General features: G+C 41.2%; 1 protein-coding gene across 2 annotated transcripts in view; it reads left to right on the top strand.

Moving 5' to 3' along the window:
- Nucleotides 1–533: 533 nt before the first annotated feature.
- MATCAP2 (microtubule associated tyrosine carboxypeptidase 2) overlaps nucleotides 534–25,215 on the top strand; it is a 30,449-nt gene continuing 5,767 nt past the window's right edge. The window contains exons 1-6 of one of the 2 annotated variants that reach the window (XM_055806052.1): nucleotides 534–824; nucleotides 7,721–8,403; nucleotides 18,718–18,861; nucleotides 20,986–21,118; nucleotides 22,298–22,603; nucleotides 23,116–23,213. In XM_055806052.1, coding sequence (XP_055662027.1) covers nucleotides 800–824; nucleotides 7,721–8,403; nucleotides 18,718–18,861; nucleotides 20,986–21,118; nucleotides 22,298–22,603; nucleotides 23,116–23,213 — 1,389 coding nt within the window. In that variant the 5' untranslated portion in view covers nucleotides 534–799. Of the gene's footprint in view, nucleotides 825–7,720; nucleotides 8,404–17,034; nucleotides 17,180–18,717; nucleotides 18,862–20,985; nucleotides 21,119–22,297; nucleotides 22,604–23,115; nucleotides 23,214–25,215 lie in introns of those variants that run through there. The other variant, XM_027793642.2, reaches the window with a different exon arrangement.

The raw sequence follows: 25,215 nt of genomic DNA on the forward strand, positions 1-25,215 counted from the left end.
AAGGTGCAATATAAAGTCTATCTTCTGCTTTAAATTCTGTTGATTAGCAGCGTACGGTAACCTTGTTGATTACTAAAATGAGTTACTGCCCCCAACTGTTGCCTCTGATCCAGTTCCTCCGTTCTCTTTAGCATGAGACAACAGCTCCTTGTGCCCTCCCGGGGAGAAACAGTCCCTGCTGAGCACCCCTGGCCCCTGCGGCCCCCGGCCCCTGCTGAGCACCCCTGGCCCCTGCAGCCCTTCCTCCGCCTGCCTTAGGCCCAGCAGATGAGCATCGATCACCCCGCTGTTACCAGTCACGCCAAAGGTGACAGCTGGCAGTGACCCATGGATTCAGTGCAAGCGACACCCCCCAGGCTCCTGCCACCCCGCCGGCGCCTGAGGCCGGGCCCGGCCGCGCCGCCGCGGTGCTCCCGGCGGTGCCTGCGGGGGCAGCTGGGCGCCCGCCCCGCCGCCCGCCCCTGCACTACAGCCCCCGGGATGCAGCGCGGCCCCCGCCCCGGCCACGCCAGCGCCGGGCGGCCCGCGGCCCGCCGGGACTTGTGGTCTGCGGGGCCCGGGCGGGCGCCGGGCCGGGGCTCCCTCAGCCTCCGCCGCGGCGGGGCCAGGCGGGCTGCGTGAGGCGTCGGGGCCCCGGCACGGCCCTCGCCGCCTCCGGCGCCGCTCGCTGCCCTTCTCCCCGCCTCCTCCCGGGGCTCCCCGCCCAGGAGGCGGGAGCCTGCGGCCCGCCCCGGCCGGGCCCGCCGCGCAGGGGGAAGCCGGCGGGGCAAGAGCGGCGGCGACTGCCCGGCGGAGCACGATGCTGGAGTCCATCCGTGTCACCGGTGAGTACCGCCCCCGGGGACGCGGCCTGAGGCGGGACCGGGCACCGGCTGCGCCTCGGGGGCGGCTGGGGCGTCGCCGGCTTGGCGAGGGGCTTGGGGCGGCGGGAGGGGGCAAGGTGGGGCCGCTTTCGCGCGGCCCCTCAGGCGCCCCCGGCCCGCTGAGGCAGCGGCCCGCTGGCACCGGCTCCCCCGCGGGGAAAGCGACGCCCGGGGCGGCGCCACGGGGCTCCCGTGAGCGTACGGCGCCGCGGGGACGAGGGACGGCGCCTCGTCCCTACCTGCCCGGCAGGGAGGCGACCGCAGCTCCGCCGGTGGCCGGGCCCGGCCCCTGCCCGGCGAGGGGGCGACACCCGCCCGCCGTCGGTGGGGCGAGGGGCCGAAGATGCGGCTGAGAACGCTAATAAAACTCTTCCTAATTATATCTGGTGTCTCTGGCTCTTTGGCTCGCCTCTTGGCCGTGTTTTCTGGGAAGTTAACAAGCCTTTGTCATGCATGTGTATAAAGACCTGTATTACGGCTGTATAAGGGTAATATGGAAAAGTGTTGGTTACCACACAGAACTGCCCTCCCCAGTGCTGCCTGTATGTGGTATGTAGGAAAACCTACAATACGGCTGCTGCAAAACAGTTTTTTCACGCCGATGTTTACCTTGTTTAAATTTGACGTCTTTTCATGTGTCATTATTTCAGCTGCTTCAAGCCACTGTTACTACAGGGAAATCTATGTAGAAGAGATCTGGTGGAGAGATGGCTTAGCGTCCCCTCACACAATACTGTTACAATCATTATTAAGATTTCTTACAAGTGCTCTTTCTCTGCGTAATTTATATGCCACTCCATCTGCCCACAGATATGAGTAGGGTCTTATTTCTGGTAATGGGACAAGAAATAAAGTTCATGGAATTGGAGCATCCCTAGACATGTACAACAGCAACTGTAATAATAAAGGATGGAGATTTCTTAAAAGGAAAGGTCGTTATTTTGGGTCCATGCTTCTCCATCAAATATTCCTGAACACACCTGTGCTGCAGTAGAACAAGCTAGAGATCTGCTTGGATGGGAGTTTCATCCTGGGCAGGTCTATCTGTAAATCAGTGTTTTGTGATGATGTCCTGAGTCTATTAAGTCAGTGGCAGTTTGTTACTTGATTTCATTAGGTCCAGGTCTTCACTTTTGCTGATTATTACTGCACTCACATAATTTAATTTGAAGAACCTGAATTTGGAGTCAGTTACATAAGACCGTATCACAGTGTGGAAACATGCAAGAAACTGCTTGCCAGTCAGTCCATACTTTTTGTGTTTTTTGAGTAGAAACGGTGCATCTTACATATCTTGTAATTTTAACAAAGAAAAAACCAAACTGTAAAGTCCAAAATCATGCCAATGAGTCCTATAAGTGCTGGATCTTTCAGAGTTATTTACAGACATTGGCAGTTAATGAATCAGACACAGAAACTGGCTCATAGTTGAAACTTGCGCTTGGTTTTGGAGCTTAGAATTAAAGCTGAATGACAAATAATATTGTTACAGGAGGAAAGTAAATAGGTGGGTAATTTTTTTTGGAAAAAAAAAAGCGCCTTAGATTAAATGTCAAAGTTCCCAACATCATACAGGCTCTAGTTAATAACCAACATGCAGAGAAAATAGAAAATAGCTCAGCGTTAGTCTTTTTACAGATCACTGGCTAATTCTACAGCAAAACCATTTTCAGTCATTATAGATGGTACTTCCAGTGCTGTGTAATTCAGGTTGCCTGATGCTTCCTGTTCAAAGCTTGAGTGTTTGCAAACTTTAAGGGTGTTTATAGTGGTGAGGAAATAGACTACAGGATTCTGATCAGATTCTGTTACACCACAGACATCAGCCTGAAGTAGCTGAGACAGTGGAATGTCACAGGTTCATATACAACATGCTCTGTTGCCTGTTTTATGCAGAATATTATTTACACACCCCTCTGTGCACACAAACCATACAGTCTAGAGCTCATAATGACAGGTAGTTGTTAATCTGTTCATATTACCTGAATATCAAAGATGAATATTTTTTTGTAATGTACACATTTTTTTGTAATTTGCAAAATGTGTCAAAGGAGGAATCTTACTTGTCACATCTGTATGCTTTCTTCTCATTTCTTAGTTTCAAACTTCACTGTTTTCTTACTTGTAGACAGATCACAGCCATTATTTGCATTTCTCTAAATTCAGAAACTCAAGCTATTGGGAGTGGTTTCTGATTGTGAATAAAAAGAAAATCAAGCATATTCTAAGATGGTAATGGTGAATTAAATGGTCACTAAAAGCAGTGGCTCAGACCATTATAGAGTAGGAGGAACTACTCCCAAGAACATCTTTGCTAAGCACCTTAAGAATCATACCTGTGGTTTGGAAAGGATTTGTCCATTATGCATATATAACCTGAGTGACAGCTGCTTGAAAACCGCAGGAGCTCTCTTTTTTAGATCAAGGCTAGCTGGACAGAGAGAGATCTGTGCCCACAAATATCTGTCATTAACCTCATTCCACCTGTGGAACAGGTGTTTAAGAAGCTGCCTGGATAGTAGCTACCCAGTAACCTAAAGGAAGATTTTTCTACAACAGTCTCCAAAGTCTGGAAGAGTTCTTACATTTTACCACACATATGATTAACATATAAAAGATTAGCTCAATGTGTCAATTTCTAAAGGATGGAAACCAATAATATAACCTAGCTCCTGAATATAACATCTTTTTCCTAACTAATAATCTCTGACAAGATTAGGCAGTGTCTGCGGTGCTACAAGACTCAAAGCTAGTGACTGGGGTGCAATTTAGACATGGAAAGCATTTCATTAGTGCAGATTTATAATTAGATTTGTGGTTCCCACATATCCTCTGTTAGCAGTCTTGGGGTACATCCCTTCTCCAGTACTGCTGTGATAGTGGAATAGCTACACGCATATAAATGAAGTTACACTGGGGTAAAACTCCCCTGTTGGCAAAACCAAGCCTGTGGCATTTTGTATTGTGCTGTGACATGTAGTACATTTGTATCTGCACAACGAAGTGAGGCCAGTCCTGCCAATTCTAGCAGGTATCTTGAAAGCAATGGGATTTTGGCTAGGGCACAGCCTGCTCCTGTGGGGAGAGCCTGTAGACACATGGTGGGGTTGCCTCTGGCGGGCTGCCCTGCTAACCCACCTTACAGGGCAGCAGAAACCAAACACAGCAGCTCCAAAGAGCGGCAGAGCTCTACTCTGGCCCAGGACAGACCAAGTTTCCATTGAACAGGAGGGGTTTCTGCCCTTTGGTACCCTAATGATGTCAAAATGGGGACAGGCAGCTCTTTTGCCCCCTCCTTCTTGCTTCTTTCTACATCACCTTCCGCTCCAAACCTGTCAGATTGTTTCATTTAGAAATTCACCCATGTCTCTAGGACCTATGCTTTTTTATTACAGTGTTGTTGCTGAGAGTAACAAAATATAAATAATGATGGGAAATCTTTTGGGGGGAGGCTGTGCTAGTTTTGTTGTGGATTTTTTAAATTGTTGAAAGGCTTGGGGCTTTGTGACTGAGTGTTTGAAAGCGAGAGTAACGCAGGGGATCTTTGTACATAAATTACATGTGTTAGGCTCTCAAAGGTAACTGGAGGCTTGGGCATATGTTCTTTGAAAGTTTGCTGCTGCAAAAACTGAAAAATGTAAAGTCAGGAAGTTCAAATTTGTACTTCTCAGAGCACATGTGGATGAGACACAAAAGATAAAATCTGTATGATATGTAGCGTGATACGCAGGATAGAGTTATGCCATAGCATGGTGATTTTCAGTTTGCCTTTTCTATACCTTTAAGAAGTAATCTATTGATGTCTGTTCTATGGTACCCAGAGTTTAAACGATGGAGATCACTGCTAGCAATCTGTGTAATTAATGTGAGTTGATAATCCATTCTCTGACTGGCTGCTTTATAGCAGTATGGTATCTCAGTACACTGAAGTGTGTTTTCAGAACACAGGCTGTGCAATGAATTGGTTTTATAGTGAGGATACTAGACCTCTGTTTCAATCGCCAGACACTGCTAATTCTTGGAAACTCTTACATACAGTTTAGTAAGTCAAGTTACCTAGAAGACATATTTTAATTTGATTGATGCTAACTTACAGCTGTGAGTTTAAAATTATAACTATTACAGATTAAACAAATGTACTAGAGAAAGAACTTTAAAATTTGGCGTTTTGCAACATGATTTTGATGTCTCAAATATTATTTTCTAATTTATTTTGTAAAATAGTGGTGGTCACAGGGCCAATCAAAACATTTAGATCAGCAGTTAAATGACTTCTGTGAAAACTGAAGTGTTATCTAATATAATCTTCTAAATCTGCTGGATTATCTGTTTATTCTAGGTTTCCAACACAAATATGCATCAAACAGTATTATTCTTTAATCAGAAGAAAACTAAGGACAGCCAGACTTTGTTTGGCAGCTGAAAAATCACTTTTCTATGAGATGGCACATACAAAGTAACTACAGAATTGGGGACAACTATTTTTGATATCAGCCATGTGTATGTGAAACCTGCCAGTGTATATTCAGCACTCAACCATCATTTGTGACACTTGCAGTAGAATTCTGACTCGTGATTTTCAGAAATTAACTAGATATAAATACACTTATTACTGGCTAACTGTACTACTTAGCTCTGAAAGCTTACTCTCATAAGTTTTTGGTATTGGATTAACACAAAATCTTGGAGGGGATTAAGGTAATTTTGAGTTATTTAAATTCTGTTTCTGGTGGGTTTTTTTTCTTTTCTATTTATCGCTTCTTACATACATGTGTGGTATTAATTCAAATTATTCTCTGTGTAGTAGCAATTTATGGCATCTCTGCTCTTTGTGGCTTTTGATAATTGATCAGTAGAGAAGATGAAGCATTACTGCCACTAGCATTACATTATTATCTTGTCTGTATTTTAACAAGTAGCTGTGTAATTTTCAACTTCAATTTTGTCTACACAAGCAAATTCACATGCTCAGAAATGGGTTCAGACATTCTGGAAACCTTGCTTTTCATTTATCCTTGTAAAAAGTAACGGTACAGGTCTGAAGTCAATCTCAAATATTTGCCAAGAAATATGTGAGAGTGGTCATCCTATTCTGTTGTCCAAAAAAATGCAACACATTTTATGGTAGTTGTTCTGATGTTGTTTTCCTTGTGGTGGGAACTACAGTTTCTCATCACAACAAGCAAGAGAAGCCACGTAGGCAGGTTGTCACGTATGCGATAAGAATGATCTGACAGAATTTGAACAGGAATGCCAAGGAGCTGTTCCTGCACCAAGAGCAGAAAGGGAATTTGCAAATTTACTGTGAAACAAAACTGAGCTTGCGTAAGTTACACATGCTTTAGTAGAACAAAATAAATCTAATGCTTTTGTCTTTCTCTTCCCAGTAGAGGAAACACCCAGGCTGCATATTTTCCATTGTATGTTCATGCAAATAGGACCTCAGTCTTTTTGTTTTTTAGGAAGCATCTTCAGGAGAACTGAGGAGCACAGATTGACATGGAACTCACAGAGGTCCAACAGCATGAAATAAGTTGTCATGGTGCTTATGTTGGGAGCAAAACCTAATTTTATTGTGAAAACAAAGCTGAAATTAAACTACATCAAATTTTTTCCCCTTGGAGGCATTTAATGATCTCTTGCTAATGTCCCATTCAGAATATAATTACTGTATGTAAAGTAATTACAGCTCAGTTATGTATTACTGTGGGCTGAAGCTCAAATCCCTTTTGCAGGCTTTAATCAAGCTCCGGCCGATCTCCTGTTCTGTGAATCCTTTCATTTTAGGTGCAGAAGTAGGAAGCATTTCTCTGTGACAGCATTTATTTGCGTGCTTACTTTCTGGTCACCTAATGTTCTAGGATGAACTGGTTGGCAAGAGAAGGGGATGGTTAGAACCAGTGAAGAGAGGTCACTTCTCTCCAACAAGCCAGCTCAAATTACAGTTTCAGTCCTCAATCACTTTTCCTTGCAGCTGCTCTGCACCAGGGACCTCCCCTGAAAGCTATGCTTAGGTGTTAAGAGCAAGAAAGGAGGATTCATTCATTAAAGGAACATTATTTGCTTCTTGCATTCATTTTCTTCTCAAGTGTTTTCTTAAAGCTAGCAACTTTGACTAGATGAAATGACAGCGTTGTCTTAAGGATACTCAGAGGTGTGTTTGTAACTATCTGGTTTCTCCTCTTTATATATAGCTTACTGTCTGTATTAAGAAGGAATATGTGAAACTGAAGTCTTCTTATACTACTATTCATATGGTGGTGTAAATTGTTCACAGTGGCAGGCCCATTCTGATGTTCTCTTCTTTTCTGAGAGTAAATTCTGTGAATCAGATTTTGCAGATGAGACCATACCAGACTGCTTATATCACAGCACAGATCCCTGTGGGACTGCACTGTAAATACTGCTCACATACTCCTATACAGTTTCCTTTTTTTTTAGGTTATTCTTTACCCATACAGAAAGCCTTCCTTGCATGATACAGGTCAATCAGATTTGTTGATACGACAGTACACATTCATAAAGTCCTCCACAGGGTCTTGTTTTAAACAGGCTAGTTCTTAGCTGCAAACGGTGCACTCATGCATGGAGATGCAACCATAAAATACTTGCTTAGCTGGATCTTGCAAGTCCCAGTCTAGTTGTTCAAAAGTGGTATATACACACAATTCTCCCATATGTCTAGAAGTCAAGATTAACTTGATGTGACTGCAGTTAAAACAAGTTCTGTGTTTCATTGATGTTGCAGTTTTGAGTCCTTAAGATTAGTATTGCTGTATGAAACAATCACATTTGTCCTCAGCTTTTCCTTTTTTCTTTTCCCACCCACACCCCACCCCACCCCATCCTCAATGCAGAAAAACTTCACTGGCGTAAGACAGAGCTTTCCAAGAAATCAGTCCTGAGTCCAGAAGAACATAAGCTGAACATTAATAATGAAAACAGCCTCCAGCACCCACCATCTGGGATCCTTAAGGACATTTTCACGACAGGAACCAGTAGCTACAATGTCCTTCTGCAGAGCAAAGAGGAGAAAAAACACCACGCTCAAAAGCAGTCATCTGCTCACCACAAGAAACACAGAAAAACTACAAAGTCTTCTACCACCTTGCGAGGCAATGAGCACCGCCGAATCAAAGTCCCACTACCCTTGCTCAGCGGCGGGTGGTACCACACAAACAGACAGCCCTCCATCATTGTCACTAGCCCAGTGTCTCCCAGCATGAAGTTTACAAACAGTATTTCAGTTGCAGGGAGCAGCATAGGACTGCCATCTCGACCCAGAAGTAGAACTATGAGGCATTTTAATCTAACAAAGCCAAAACAGTCACAGTCCTCAAAAAGCCATGGAAAAGAAGGTGATGGCTCCAGCCGAAAACTCTGTTTACTGACTGCAATCAAGCCTTCCAACGTGGAGAAAGAGAAGATGAAATTCTTCAACTCAGATTTCACATACAATCCTCAGTTTGAATATGCAAACCCTGCTCTGCCAAACGTGTTAGCTAAGCACAGCCATGCATCTGACAGATTTCTTAAGCAGGTATAGTTACTTTTTTCCCTCCTTTTCCACTGTTTATTTTTTTCTACGCCTATTAAGATGGTGTTTGGCTTTGTTTGTATCAAGTTGTTTGTCCTTATCATCCTCCCCTACTGTTTGAAAAGCGCATCAAAGATGAGAATACAATAGTAGAACCAAAAGAAAATATTTGTGATTAAAAAACAAAAGCCTTCCTAATATTTACCAGATTCTATAGGATAAAGGCACTCTTCCTTATAAGTTATTTAAGAATTTAATTTTAGGCAATGAAGCAGCGTCAAATACAGGAAAAATACAACGCCTACGTAGGCTTTAATAAACAGAGGAAAAAAGCAGTGTAGAAATCCTGCCAATCCTCTTGGTGACACAGGAATTGGGAGGGAATAGCAATTATTTGAGGTCATGGTTATTGAATAAGCATATGTTGATGTTCCCTGTTTTAATTAACTTTGAAAGGATATTTGCATATACATCAGGCTTTATCAAGCAGCAGAAAAATTCCATTCCGGAGAGAGGTAAAATTTAAAAAGACAGCCCCCACCCCCTTTGTTTTTTATATACTATGCAGCCACACTGCTAACATAGCTACAGATGTTCCCATTCTGTGTAACTACCCTGTCTTCCTACCTGCCTTTGAGTCACAAATACCAGAACCCAACCAGAACAAAAACCTGGTTTCAACTTTGACCTAAGTGACAAAACCCAGTGCTTATCTATATAATAACAGAAGCAGTCCTGTTCCCACTTTTGCTATTTTAAAATGGTTTAGAGAGATCCCATAAGCTTTTTTAAATAAAATATGTCGTTTCAAGTGATACTTAACTTGAGAAGAAATCCTGCTATTCCATAAGTTTCATTTATTTGTGTTATGAATATTTCACTGACATACACATACACCACACCATCTCAATTCCTGGTGAAAAGGATACATGAATTAAAGTACCATGGATTAGAATAACTGACCCTTGACTTCTGAAGTATCTGGTTTTTTGGTTTTGTGGGGTTTTTTTTCCCTCCAAATCAAAAAATGCACATGGGTGTTATTACCCATTAAGTCATTGGATTGTAAGGTTTGGTCTGCTTTTCATATTAAAATATATAGATATTTTAAAAACTCAGTAGTTGGGTTTTCATGAGGAGTTTATTTTCATTACGAGAACAGCTGTTCTGTTCTCAAAATCAGCTTCCACATTTCTAAACTAAATCATACTGACACCAAATAAAACTACTCCTTGACTAGCACTTTTTAGCAAGTTTTCTTTATTTTTCATAGCAATATTAGCAACATTAATCATAGATTAGAGCAAATCAACAATAACTAATTTGCCAAACTGAATTTAATACAAGTGATCCCATTCAGTGTGAGTTAGCAAAGCCTTAAAAATCATTTTATGCATGATTATTTTACAGAGGAGGCCTGTCATTGATTTACTTTAAACAAAACCCCCCACACTTAAATAATGAATTTTTTAATAGTGAATGATTCCTCAGTTTTACTCCAATTTGTAACTTTTTTCCCCTTTATCTTCAAACTGTGGGAAAATAAAGGCTTTATAACACCTCTATGAAAAGCAGGGAAGGATTTAATATTCAATGAAGTATGATATGTCTGAAACTTACTAAGGAGGATGTAAATCTTTTCATAAGATTTAGAAGCTCTTAGGAAGAAAAGTATTTCTTCAGAGTTCTGTTCCTAAAAATACTGAACAATATATTGCACTTCATATAAATGACTGAAAAAACAGCTTTAACACAGCTCCAAGCCCAGCAGGTGGCACACTCTCTTTTTTTATCTGCAACTGGCTTTAAAATTTTTCATCTCCATGCAGATTTGAATTTCACTGCATGCAAATTTGCTATCCAGAAAAAGCAGCATTAATCAAAATTTTAATCAGCACATATTGTATGAGCACTTGCTTTTTCTCAGTATTTTTTTTTCCTCTATGCAGATTTTACTTGTCAGAAGAAACAGATAGGTATCTTATAGGAAGTATGAAGTTCAGGAAAGATGACTTCAGTTGCAAAAAAAGTATTTACAGTTACAGTATAAAGATTTGGGTCTTCAGTGTACAACTGCATGTAGTTATCCTTTATCCTGCAACAAGGATAAATTCAGTTTTGTTTTCTAAAACATTTTTGGCTTTCGTTTGTTGCTGCACTTATTTTAGGAAGCTTTGCTTTCTGTGAACATAATTATTCCTGTTTTATTCTGTAAAAGGTGCTTATAGCAACTTAGATTTGCTTGCTCTTCTATGACTAATATCTCTGTAAAACCAGCTTTTTACTGACAGAACTCACCAATTTTATAGGGGACTTTTAGGATATTTCAGTGAATTGAGCTCCAAACCCGACATTTCAGAATTATAGAGGATTTTTAATAATGTAAAAAATATTTTTACCCACAGCTGTGCATAGCCTGCTAGGACTTTAAAACAGATTGTGTTTTCTTGTTGCCCTTTCTGCTTTTGTGCATGTCTGTGGAATTGGTTAATACAGCATTACAGCAACATATCTAGAAGATGAATCACACCCTGCCCCACTTATTTATGTATTTATTTATTTAAGGCAAAGAAAACTGTGGATTTCCAAACCAGTAACACAGCAATGCTGCAATGGGGAACACGCAGGCTTGTAAGCACCCACTTTACCTCCCAGTCCTCTAGTCAGATAAAGATTTTAAACCTTGGGCACAGCCCAACACTTCTATTGATTGACTTTTCACAGACAAAGAGTAAACATTTTTGAATTATTAATACACTTGAAAATAATGTTTTTAGCGTCTCTTCTCGTACTTTGTTCTGTTTCTTTTTTTCTCTCTTCTACTTTATCTTGCTTTCTTTATAATTAAGTTCTTTCATGAGTCACACAATGTGTGGCTTTAGGGAAGAGAGCTTGAGAATAAAAAATATTATGCAGACTTGCAGCTTTTCACATTGATTGACATATCTAATATTACATAAATTAATTCTCTCATTCCTGTGTTTCAAGGTCAGCGCAGCAACTGCACGCTCTAAGTGCTATGAAAGCTTTCATATTAGCACTCCTTCTGGCTCAAACTACTCATCCTTCATTGTTAAGTTCTCTTTACACTTAGAGTATTTGTTATTTTTGCAAAGATGATAGAAGTGGCAATACTTAGCTAGAAGTAATCGTCCGTAGTGTTTGCAGAGCAGATGACTTAACCGTTGCAATTTGGTGAACTAAAATCATCAAGGAAGTTGCAACTTCAAGTAACCTGCGTGTTAACACCTGTTTGTTTGAACTGTACATGAAGGCAGGAAACCTATTTGTATATACATATCTATTTAAAAAAAATCATTTGGTTGATTTTCCTGTGAAGGAGTTGTACATCCTTTTCCCTTGTACTCATAAAAATATAATATTTTTTTTAGTTAATAAATAAATAAATCAGTTGTGCCACATTGAAGTGTTTGTATTATACAACTTTTAAGTCATTAAATCAAGTACCCTACAATTAGCAAATTTATTAGATGTTGGAAAAATAGGTGGAGCAGGAAGAGCTAAAAACATGACATTCAACACTGAGTAATTCTTTGCAACATTCAGGTGACATCACAGTTTAGGCATGTTGAAGATTCAAGAACATGTCACTGGCTACTAAGAGCAATTAATTGTAAAACAGCTTGTTCTCCACTACTAAAAAATTCCCTCCAAAATAAGATTATAGATAAAGTATGTTAATATATGACAAAAAGCACATCAAGCCATTCCAGCAGCGTAAGTTTTCAGGGTCCTATGCAAACTCTGTCTTCCACTAGAAGAGTCTATAGACCACAGGCCTATTTCAAGACAGTTTCATACAAAAACCAAATGAGTATTAATTTTTAATTCCTTACGAAGTATTTAAAAAGTTTTTAATTAAAAATATTTCTACGAGCTTTTAATTACTTAAACATGTTCTTTATCACACCAAGAACAAACACGCAAAAGAAAAAACACTGCGAACACTGAAATACCACAGCCTAAGTAGTCTGTCCTCAAAAATCTGCTCTTACCTTTCTCCCAGCTTTCCACTTGACCCAAAAAGGAGGGCAGCCACCATTTTATGGCTGTTGATTAGACTAACAAGTTCCATCTGGTACATCTTTGTGTTACCTGAAGATGCACCTAGGGAGCTTTTGCCCCTAGTGACTTAAGCTATGCAGTGAGGAACACAATGGTGCCTGCAAGCCTTGTCTGGCTTACAAATCTTAACAGAGACTGCAGCCCTTTTGTAGCAGAGCTGCTTCTGAATGTAGGATGACCTGACTGAATGCAGGGGGCTGACGCCTATGTCACTGAGCCCATTTTCTAATTTGGTTGTCTCAAATAATTCAAAAGTATGGCTTACCAGCATATGTATCTACAATAACTCTCAGGTAACTAAGCTGTGTTGCTGCACACGGGTGACTTGGGATTCAGAGACCTACTTGGCTGTAAGTTATTTGTTTAAAAATGCCAACACCACCACAACCTAAACCTGTCAATTAAACAGAGCATTGTCTTGCTCTTGTTAGTGCTTCTGTGTCGTTAACTTTCTTGAGCATCAGCAGAGTTTGCTGTGCAAGGGGACTTGGGACCACTACTTCTATTGGCACTCTTTGGTAGTAATAAGAGGGGTTAAATGAGACCTTTCAGGTAATAATCAAAAGGAATTACTTCTCCTAACCAGTAACCTCGTACAGCCACGTCGTCCTCCTTTTCTTCCGTTCTTTTACCTGTTGCTGAAGAGTTTACAGTTTGGCCTTAGGAACTGTGGCACTATAAGTGTTCTACTGGCCCAGAGGCTGGAAAATAAGCTCACAGTTGGATGCTGGAATAGGCAAGAGCTGGCATGCTGGTCTGGATTTTCCCTTTCCCAGTAACTTCTTGCAACACCTGACTTTGAGTCATCTCACCTCAGAGGCAGGTGCAGAACCCCAAATGAAGGGTTCAGTGTTGTATTTGGTGCCTGGGATCTAAAAATATCCCAAACCTTTTCCCTTCAGGAGCCACCACCAACTGGATTGGTTGTGGCCAGAAGTGTCAAAACCAGCAGGTGTGTAATGACTCAACCTGTTGTTTCAGTGCTTCCAGAGTCACACCTGCCCACTTGGAAAGAATTATCGGGACTTCTTCTGTTTTGCTTGAAACAGTCATGGGAGAGCTGATAGTGCTGAGCACTGTTAGTAATTTCCTAACCAAGAGGCTGTTTTCAGCAATGAGGAGGCTTAAGCTTAATGGCTTTCTCAATATGCATGAATTTAGGCTTGCAACATCTGTCTGGAGGTGGCTGAACTGCCAGGGTATGGGTTACTCAGCATGGCACGTAAGGCAGTGGCAGCACCCTTCAGTACCCTTCCCCTTGCAGCTGCAAGCCATGCATCGGGTTGAACTGGGAGAGGCCAGTGCGGTCTGTGCTTCTGGGGGTGTATTTCTGAAAACCTGCTACTCATCTTGTGCTGTTGATTCAAGTGTCTGGTGGCGTTTTAGGAAAAGCCTTGAGCAGCCCAGGAGGAGTGCAGAAGGGTGCGGGCAGACGGGCAGGAGGAGCTAGAACTTGGGCTAGTTGTGCTGCCTGCCTTGGCACACACGGGTCTCAGCTCCAGGGAGCCTGCTGTTAGGCTGCCAAACGGGAAGCTTGATGTGCATTCAGTGCTCGTTTTCACATTGCTGTGATAAGGTGGTTTGAAAAAATACCCTGCACTCTGACGAAGCTAGGAGAGTCCTCTGAGATAACACCACCAAATAAACCTATGTAGTGCTGCATCTCGTAGTAGTGGTGTGTTTATAAACAGCGTCAAAACAGAGAACTGGTTAATAAAGTTTACAAGCCCTTCTCAAACACCCTTATTTTTTTGAGCTTTCACATTGAGAAGAAATGTGCTCTGAAAACACCCTTGCTCTGAAACAGTTTTGGCAGTCCTTTGTGTCATCAAACATCTCATCTACCCCTACTCGACTTTGATCACCACTCTAGGTTTGTCCTATTCTTTTCAAAAAGTATGTAAAGTATCTTTGCTGTTCTTCAAGTCTGCTTCTTATCCTTTGCTACCTTTATTGGCTTCCTCCAGTCTGTGAATTTCACATGCCTGTTCTTCTCCAGCCAAAGGCTTTGCTTTGTTGTCGGACCTTAACATTTGGTTTGCTGAGAGGCAGGATGGGCATCAAAATGCAGTGGCCCGCTTCTGCTGGGAGCCCAACAACCACATGATCCTTTGGCTATGGCCAAATGTTGCCTGAGAGAGGAGTGCCGGTTCACCTGAGGTGACACTGTGCCTGGGGGCCTACCAAGCCATTCAGGTCCATGGGTAGACCCCTTCCAGAGCTTGAGCCAATATCCTGGTCTTGCCCGATTTACTTGCAGAGAGATGCAGCCCAAGTGCTGGGTGCTTTCTGAAAGGTGCCTTAAAAAGGAAAGGACCAAATCCTGGTGGCTTCTGGAAATAAATCCATCCCTGATTCAGTTCCTGCAGTAAATAACTTTCAGAGAATTTAAAGCCAAACTATTCCACCCACAGGACCTGGTGTGTTTTAAATCACGTGATTGAAAACTTTTGAGGGGAACTGCTGTTCTATACAACCATATATTTGAACATAGGAAGACTTATCTCAGAAAGTGAGGGTCTGGGGGATGCCATGTAGCGTACCTGCTCCAGGGATTGAGGTTCTCTGGCAAGCCCTGTTGCATCTTAATTCTTCATACCGCTGTGATTTTTCTAAAATGCTATTAATTATCATGATTTTTTCCTCAGAATTTATAACTGAGGGATAGAATTGGCCATGGGAAGAGACAGGGGGAAGAGGAACAGAAGGAACAGATTCAGGAGACAAAACATGGTGCTGCTGGGCAGCAGGTCTCTCTAGGAATGGAAGTCACTGGTGTACATTCAAAGGATTTAAGCATCCAAGAATTTAAGTGGGTACTTAATGTGTTTAATCTAATAAACTTAATTTAAATTTAATATCAACAAGTTGTGAAGACAAATTTCATGCCAGAAGATTAATTCAGAGACAGCTGCTTTCAGAGTGAGCAAATAAAGTTAATTAAATGCTCAGAGAAATCAGATACACCAAACAACTAGTAGGTAACAAATATCTTAAGGATTTGGCACCTTGCAGAGGAAAATGAAGAACTGTTATCATGAGTTACTCAGGCTGCTGGCTGAGAATTAACTTCCTGGGACAAGGGGCAGGAATTTTTGGGTTGCTTCTTTAACCAAGGATTTTGTGTGAGGCAGGAAAATACCCCAGCCTTTACAGACACTGAGAAACTTATACATCAGCCAATATTTTTAGAAGTTAAAAACTCACATGTAATTAAAAAAAAGCAGAAAAAAGGCTTTGGGAAAATATACAAGCTATTAAACAAGAAGTAGGTTTTGCTCTGATTTGTTCTTTACATCTAGCCCTTGGTCAAAAGTTTTGCTAGAAACAATTATTATTAGTTTCCAGAAACATTAGGCTTTGCATGAGGGACTCATGTATTGCTTCTTTTAATACTTAGACACTAACCTCGTTTCATTTATCTGAGGTCATTTTTAAATGACAAGCGATATTAAGAATTGACACAAGAAAAGATATTATTTACTGGCATAGAAAGACCTCCCCAATATCTTTTTATAATCTTTTAGGCCTTGCCACACCTATGCATTTGTACAAGAAAGACCTAATGTATGGGGAAGTTGCTGGGAACCAAAATCCCATTTACCTCGTAGGTCACCAGTACAGATGTGTAGTTGTCCTTACTCATATTTCTGTGCAATAAGGTAATGGAGGTAACAGCACTGAACCCCTGTCAAATACCTGCAGCAGTGGGTCAGCAACATGATGCTGGAGCTACCCGTTTTGCACCAGATGAGGGTGTATCCTCTATTTTAAATACATGAATCCTGAAAAATACGATTTGTTTTTAAGTTGCAGAATGATGCTGCAGTTTTCACAGCAGCAGTCCCAATGCCTCCTGTCTTTAGGAGCAGTAGGATTTATTTTCTTTGCAAGCAATCAAGCCAAAGGTCTGCAAAGGTGCCTGTTGATTCTCCTGGGAGTTACCGATTTCACTGCTTTGGTCACCCACTTTCAGTGCCTCAGAGGGGCTGCGTAACATACAATGTGGAGCTGTGCTGCCGTCTGTGCTCATTGCAGTGTTGTAACAGGGAGAGGCAAAGCCAAACCATTTGCCATGGCTCAGGTGGTGGCACAGCATTCCTCTTTTTATGATACCTCTCTTCAGACAGCCTGACACCTGGTCTTTTAAAGAAAACTGGAAAAAGAAAAGATAGCGTGGTCCTCTGCGGTGCCTTTCTTCATACCATACACTCTTCTTACTCATGCTAGCTTCAGCAAGTGCAGGGACACAGCTGCCCAAACGGGTCAGATCCTGGGAACCAGCTAAATGTCACCAGGTCCCCAGTGGGTCCAGTATAAGTCCTGTCAAGCCTGAACCTACTGCTGGATTACCGTGGTGGCTAAGGGAGTTTTGGCCACACAGGAGGCAGTGAGAGGAGTCAGGGTTCATGTAACAGCGCTGGGTGGTTTTATGGTGACCCTGTTTCTACCAGAGTCATTCTTGTAAGGCCACGCACACTGACTTTTTGGCCCAGTTCTGTGGGTAATGTATTGCAGTCCTGCTGTTCCTGGTGGTATAGATTTTGGAGTAACCAGTAACAGATCTCTGTTCACGCTTCACTTTCTGATTTGCTATTATGTGAATGGCACATGCTTTTTGCTCTCACCTAAATAAAAACTTCATGTGGAGACTCAGGTGCAGTGGGAATAGAAACCGCAACAGTGGCACACAGTAAGTAAATTCTTTGCTTCCCAAAACAACAGCTTTCATTAAACTAATCCCCCTTTTTTCCATAATCTGTGCTAAGGTAGAAAATTATGCTGCTTTCTTCATTCTTGAAAAAGAAATTCAGATATAACCAGGAGGCCCTTCAAATTTAATAACAAGCATTGGAGGCAGACAAAGAAATACTAAACATTAGGTGCATTCAGGTAAGTGATCTTTCTCTCGTCAAAGAGCTACAGGACTTTAAGAATACATTTAGCTTGCATTTATGGCTTTCAGTAGCAATTACTCAGGGTTGCTTAGTTTCAACCTGAAAAAAATTAGAAAGGGTTTTTTAGTAGCTGTGAGAGATACAAAATGAATCCTACTTTTGTGGAAAATAAGCCAATCTGACAATGTCAGAATCACATCGCTGCAAATAACAAGCATGTTATCAGCTTCATGCATGGATGTAAGTGTACAATGTAAAAAGAGATTCAGTCTGCAAGATTTCCGCTTTCATCATTAGTGGTATTAGCAAGAACATTCATTCTTTAAGGTAATATTTTTTCTCTTAGGAGATTCTTGGGAGCTCCTGCTCTATCTATGAAAAAAGCCCTTCCCTGTAGCGGGGCAAGAATTTATTCTATGCCGTATATTCTTTCAAGGGTATGAAATGACCCGTTGGGAAGTAGATTACTGGGGATGAGCATTTCACACCCCACTAGTAACATCTTCAACACGCAGTGTTCAGATCACGTTACAGGCATCGTGCTCTGCTTTCCACCCACACGGGACTTCTAGCAGCAATACGTAAAAGAATTGATACCACTTTGTTTGTGTAATGAAACATGCCTCCTTCATTTTGGGGGGTTATAAAGAAATACTGTGATTCAAATGGAAGTTCTGTGAATAAAGTTCCTGTTCTCTCTCCTCCTTGCTGAAAGCCATGGTACAGAGCATTTCTTTGTAAGAAGATGTTTTTGGTAGAAATATTATTATTAAAATTATAGTTACACATCTGCTAATCACGGTTCAGCATTCCTGAATTAGAAAATAACAAGAAATGAAGCAAGATGACAGTAATAGCTGATCTTTGTAAAATTCTTTGGAAAACCAAAAAAAAATAAACATGCTGACAACTTAAACTGCAAATGTCCTTGTGACCTGTTACGTCTGATTTACAAAGCAGTTGTACAACATTCCCAGAATTAAAGGGGAAAATGGCTATTATTTCACTAGACTGATAAACATCTGTGTCATGCTGGTGTATGCAGGTCCAAGATGAGTTGATCGGAATCTTTTTTCAGTACTTTGACATTAATGTATGTCTGAAGACGGTATAAATTGATTACAGAGTATGTCAGCCTGTATCTAATGACTGCAGTTTGATAGCAACTCCCAATATGTTAAAATAAGAAGAAAGATTAAATTAAAAAGTTATTAACTTAAAATAAATTAAGTTAAAAAGAGAGAGTGATTGAGAGGGAGAGAAAGAAGACACATGCTAGTCTGACACGGGGGTCTTACTGCATTCGTATTTGCTATGCTTTTGTATTTTATAGTCCATTAACATTATGCAGCGGACATTGCAGAAATACGGAAGCTACGAAAAATTTGAACAGGCCACTGGAGGCAGCTTGCTGACCAAAAGTCGCATCTGGAATCACGTCAGGAAATATATGGTGAAAGAAGGCTGTCTTGGTGAGGTAAGTTGTACACTGGATCAGGAAGGAAACATTTGCCTGTATCTTAGAAATTACACATGGATGGACTTGAGAGACCACTCGGGAGACCTTTCCTCCATAACAACGATATTCCTTACATGACATTTTTCTCATGGTTGTGCCTAGTTTAATTTTTGAACAATTGAAATGATGCAAATTCCTTGTGAATGCTTCAGCCATCTCTCTGAATGTGTTTCCTGATTCATAGATGCTTGTTCTTAAATTCACCTCTTTTGGGAGTACCCTAAACCGACACCCTTCCTTCCCTCCTTTTTTCAGCTACTTGGAGACTAGCGCATTTCCATTTATTCATCAGTTCTGCCATCTGTTCTCTTGTATCAAATTATTTACACCAAAGGAAAGAGTTAAGAAAAGGCCAAGAAAAATAAGCAGCAGCCCAAGAGACTGATTTATAAGAAACAACACAAATTAAAGTGACATAAGTGAATAAAAACGTCTGAAAGAGGTTGGCTTGTTGAGTTGGTTCAAATGCTGTTTTTTCCTGACTTTAACCATCTAATCTTTTAGAGTCCTGTGCAAAAGTGTGATTTCCTATATGCAGGATTTTAAAAGTCCAGTTTGACTGAGTTACATAGAATTGCTTGCAAGAGTCAGATGAAATTGAATGTATAAAAATAGATTTATTCCAAATGAAAACACTAGCTGACACAGTCCAAGACTTGGATGAGATCACTGACAGTGAACAAGAAGAGTCTGGAATGGGAGATCAAGACATGAAAATTAGTTTCCCAGAAACTGTGTTTAATTAGTAAACATCATATTATTAGAAGAAACCATTAAACTCATCACACCTTTTCGGAAGACTGTAGTTTAACACTGGTACCAGACTTTATCTGTGTTTCTGAGAGTGAGATTATAAAACTGCAGTTTGGGGCAAGCAGAAAAGAATTGTATTTTTGGCCTCAGCCATGCTTTTATCTCCCTTTGTGTTTGTTTTTGTCTTGGTTTATCTTCATGGAAGCAGGATCCTAGACCCTCATCAAATATCTCATGTCCTTCTTAATGAAATGCTTTTTCTGCAAAAATAGGGTTAATACATCATGCTTAGTATGGTCTAAAATATTATGAAAATACTGTCTCCTGTTGGCGAGATGTTAAAGCTAAGTGGCACCTTTGCTTTAAATCTAAATTTGGGATTTACCTATCTTTCCAGCATCTTAAGTAAGAGTTTTATAGGACTGATAGTTTGCTGTTGAACTTGAAGCTGAACAATAGGTTTTGAATACAGGGAAATGTCACGTTCTTGCCTTTGATCCTTTTTCGTTAACTTTGATATTAAAAAAAACCCCATGTCTCTTGTAGGTACTCTCCCTTGTACTCTTCTGTTTCTTTAGCCATTACATGAAGAGGGAAAAGTGCTTAATCTTCAACGAAGAGTTTCCCTTTTCCCTCCCAGTCACTTGTTTAAAAAGTCTTTTTGAACTCAAATAACAAAATATATCAATATGCATTAATTTCCTTTTCTGGCAGTTTTTGTTTTGATGACCAGTTTTCCAAGAGAAAACAGGAAAACTAGAACTACATTCCTGGTTAAACCCAAACAAAACGATATCAGTATTCTAATAATATTTCAAGTCTGCATCATGTATCAGGAAACCAACTACACAGTGCTTCCCCCGTCATTCATGTGGCTTTAGAATTGCAACTAAAAATGTTTCAGACAGTTAAGTGTATAGATACCTAGTCAGTTTATGTGTGCTTATCTATATTTTTCAGTTCTCAGTAATAGTAAGATAATTAGACACAGTTCAAAAAATGGAATTTTCTCGAATTTACTCTGCATAAGATTGCTCCCCGCCCCCCAGATCTAGTCAGTGTTACCATATAAATTTTTTTCCGTCTCATGTCTGTCTATCTTAACCCTCCTGCTGGGTCCCACTGAAGTCTGAGGTTTTGTCAGCAGCACAGGGGTCTAGGGTAGCTCTGTGGAGTCAGAATTGTCTCTCATAGGTGATTGCGGGTAGCAAGGAAGAGCTGTGAAGGGCAAGGCACCAAAGAGAAATGAAATCATGAAAGGGCCAAAGCAAAAAGTAGGAACAGGAGCGAGAAGAGAGCTCTTTGCTATCTGAACTCTCTCATCTTCAGATTGTGGTCCATCTCACGGAGGACCTGCTATCTCGAGCCTCAATGACAGTGGTGAATGGCCGCCCCACTCTCACTATCAATATCTCCACTGCGCGAGAGCACTGGCTGGAAGGGATGCTGAGACATGAAATTGGTATGAGCATGACATCAGTTCTTCAGGCACAGGGGAGTACTTGCATGCGTTCTTATTTATTTTGCAATGATGGGCCAGGCACTGTACATACACGGAAGGAGGAAGCGTTCCTGTCTAAAGAACCTGTGCTGTAGGTGTGCTAAAGGGAAGGAGAAACATATTTATCACTGCAGCATGCAGTAAAAGGATTCCAAGGGTTCATGTACATTAGCATTTTAGGTCAGATCAGGAGCGAGCTTTTGAAGTGAGTCTACAGCTGCTTCCACTTGCTGCACTGAGATTCACATGCCAAAGGAATCTTGGAGCAGGCAAAGTATAATTCTTTCAGATGATGCTAGCCCAGAGGCTGTGCTCCAGGGCGTACCTTCTGTGTTGTCACTGCTCAGGGACATTTTGCTCATGAGAGCAATTCAGAGCTAGTCTGGAGTAAAAAATAGGGAAATAAAAATAGGGCAACTGTTCAGCCTCAGCACCAAGCATTTCACTTTGCAAATCTGCTTCTGTTATGCTGCACTGCTTGCAACTGTAGCATGCTTTAGGTATGAAGAATTTACCCGGCAAATCCTAAACTGTTGTAAGGTTGCCTTTATTTTGCATTAACACGGTTGGCCCAGCCCTGTGGAAAATTTCTAAAACTTTTCAGTGAATCCGTTTTAATGAATTACATTAAAACTGGTTAAACTTGGCTAATGCCTGAAATTCAACTGAAGAATAAGCCCTGCAGTTGTCTCGAACCACTGTTACTCACATTGTAAAGGCACATAGCCTCTTCCAAGGCAGCAGCAGGGCTGTTTAACCACCTTCAAGAGGCAACATTTCTGCCTCCTTTGGTTCTCCTTCCTTCTGTTCGCTGCAATGCCTAGCCTATGCTAGAGACATTCAGCCTGTAAGACACACTTGAAAATTCCTTTCCATGGATTTGGGAACTCCAGTCCTGCTGACATTTGTATTCCGTAGGCATTTTTGGGAGTCCTACTTGCAGTCAGCAGGTGAACAGTTGTACCATATATCTACCTCTGACAAAGTTCTCTGTTGTAGACAAGGCTAGAGCTGGCACTTTTCCCAGTGCTCAATTCTGTCTGTTCAGAGTTCTGAAATGTGCATCTCCTTCCATATTTTGTAATTTTTTTTCAATCATTAGATGCTACTGTTCTAAGTCTCATATTCCTTTCTTTTCAGGAACTCATTATTTTCGGGGTTTTAACAACAACAGCCAGCCTTGGTGCAACTGGAACGGACGTAGAAAACATGGGTTAAAACCAATCAACCCTACAGAAGAGGGGCTAGCGAGCATTCACAGTGTCCTGTTCCGCAAAGACCCTTTTCTTTGGAGAGCTGCCCTGCTCTACTACACAGTGTATCAGGCTAGCCAAATGTCCTTCAGTCAGCTTTTCCAGGACGTGGGGAAATTTGTCAAGGACCCCAATACTAGGTGGGATTACTGCGTACGAGCCAAGAGAGGGTGGACTGACACATCACAACCAGGTGGGTTCCCTGCATGTCTTCTCTATTTTTGTACTTCAGAGAGGTTTTCAGAACATGCACAGAGCCCCTTCATCATTTCACACAGTAAAACCTTTGCAAAAGGGAGAAATGGGATTGCACTTTCTGAAATGAGGCAGCATGATTTCTGCTATCGAAAAGAAGGCTGAAAGTGCACATCTGTGAGACTTTCAAATGGAATCTGTAATGGAGGGTTTTTTTGGAAATGGGAATGTAAATTGCAAAGCCATAAAAAAGTTCGTACTCAGTTTGACCTTCTTTTACGTTTATTACAAAAGGTGTAATGCTGCTGTGGATATTCAGAGATGCCATCTTCTGTGTTTGATTTCTTTGGCTAGTGGGTTTAGCCTCTTAGTTAGTTTTTGGGAAGGTTTTCAAAGTCTGGGATATAAATACCCAGTTTTTAAAAATAGAATTGTTCTGCTCATAATGGCTTCTGAGAATATGCCTTGAACAAACCCTGACAGAGTCCAGCGTATCTTGATTCCTTTTAGGCTGCTTCAATAAGGATCAGGTATACTTGGATGGCATCCTCCGAATCCTGAGATACAGGGAGTCCATTGATTTCCATCTTCTGACAGCCCTGGGGAAGGTGAGTGGTCTCATTCTTACCAAAGGGTACAGTTTTATTGTTTCAGCAAGCCTGCCTGTAAAGAGCTATGAGTCATTGCGCTCTGGTTTACTTTGATCTAGACCTCTGTTCTGTACAGCACCTTGTATGACACAGTGCAAGTTACAAATATTTTGAGGTCCTAAAAATTTCTACCAGTTTTTCCTCATTCCTCACTTATCAGATTAAGATTTTATGATCATGTTTTTTCACAGACTTTCCTTTCCTCCCTTTACAGGGTACTACTATCTGACTTGCAGTACAAGGGACTGCCTTGGGCAAGCGGGGCAGGTGCTAGATAGGGTGGTGGTCCTAGCAGAAAACAAAAATAACCATTTGATGCTAATGCATCCCCTTCCACCACAGAGTTTTTCATCTCAAATTTCTCTCACTGATGGCACCTCTGATGTTCTTAAAAAAAACGGGTGGGTTTTTCTTTTTCCCTAAAATACATGGTATTTCTATATTGACAGTACATATTTTATGTCCATTCTAACTGTCATTGCTTTTTTGTTCTCAAAATTATACTAAGAAGTGCAGAAACTTTGTCACACTTCCTAAACCAAATCCTTGGATTGCTAAGTTTCCACAGTTTATAAAGCAGGGCTCATACTCACATAAACTAGGATTCAAATTGACGTTGTTACACTTGCCTTTAGAGCTGGTATACCAATATTTCTGCCTACTTGGCAATCAATGGGTGATAAAGGGAAGTGGCATGTTATAACAGAGGGGTTTGATCCACATTTAAGAAGTTTTGCCTTTAGTGTCAGAAATATCCATACTGGTGAGCAGAGCTATTTAGGTAACTGAACCAAGTTAGGAGGCTTTGAAAATAAAATCTCACTGTCAGATAAGTCTCTGCAACTTTATTCTCCAAAACTTCCTTGTGCTTTAAGCCTGCTTAACTTCACACAGCTTCTGCCTGCTAAATTACTGAACACATACTGTTCCTGTGCTGCTTTATGCATTTCTCTCTTCAGGGAGCCTGAAGAATTGTCAAGCCACCTCAAAAACATATAAGTCATTCCTCATATAATTACAGATCCCACCATAATCCACATGGCAAGGCATCCACATTAAGGGTCTACAAAGCAATTTAATTCTAGCAGTATGATAATTTATAAGTGCTTGACTTTACAACTTATAAAATCAAGGGATCTTAAAGTCTGCTCTGAATGTTTTTGCTGCACACATCTGCAATCAAACTGGAAATTTGTGTATAAGAGCAGTATCTGCTCTCAGCATCACAGATTGGTTGAGGTCTGCAAGGACCTCTCAAGATCATCTAGTCTAACACCCATGCTTCAGCAGGGTGAGCTAGAGTAGGTTGCACAGGATCATGTCCAGTGGGGCTTTGAATATCTCCACTGATGGAGATTCTACAACCTCTCTGGGCAGCCTGTGCCGGTGTTTTACTACCATCAAAAAGTGGTTTGTGTTTGGTCACAGTTTTGTGTGTGGATTGCCTCATGCCCTGCCAGTGGGCACTGCTGAGAAGAGCCTGACTTCCTTGTCATTCCTTCCCATCAGGTGTTTATACACATTGGTAAAATCCCCCTGAGCTTTCCCTTCCCCAGGCTGAACAGTCCCAGCTTCTCAGCCTTTCCTCATAGGAGAGATGCTCCAGTGCCTTAATCATCTTGGTGACCGTTCACTGGACCTGCTCCAATATCTCCAATCTACTCTCAGGAAAAACAGGTTCTGTGAATGTAGAGAAATAGGAAACTTACACTGAGATCTATCCTGTGGTTATTAAGAGTTTATCACTACTCTAAATGGTGATTTATTTGTTTGTTTAGGTTAGAATAGGAGGATCAGGTTGTTCCAAAGGGAGTATTAAGCTCAGCTGCCATGTCTTCCAAGTTAGAATTAAAAGCACAGCATTTATAAACATAGGGAAACTCAGCATTTAGTGTGAAAATTTCATTGCCTTTTGAAAGATTTTCAGTGTTGTATTGTAACAAGTGAGCTCAACTTTCTC

Source organism: Falco peregrinus, chromosome 5 (assembly GCF_023634155.1).
Source record: "Falco peregrinus isolate bFalPer1 chromosome 5, bFalPer1.pri, whole genome shotgun sequence".
Classification (NCBI taxonomy): domain Eukaryota; kingdom Metazoa; phylum Chordata; class Aves; order Falconiformes; family Falconidae; genus Falco; species Falco peregrinus.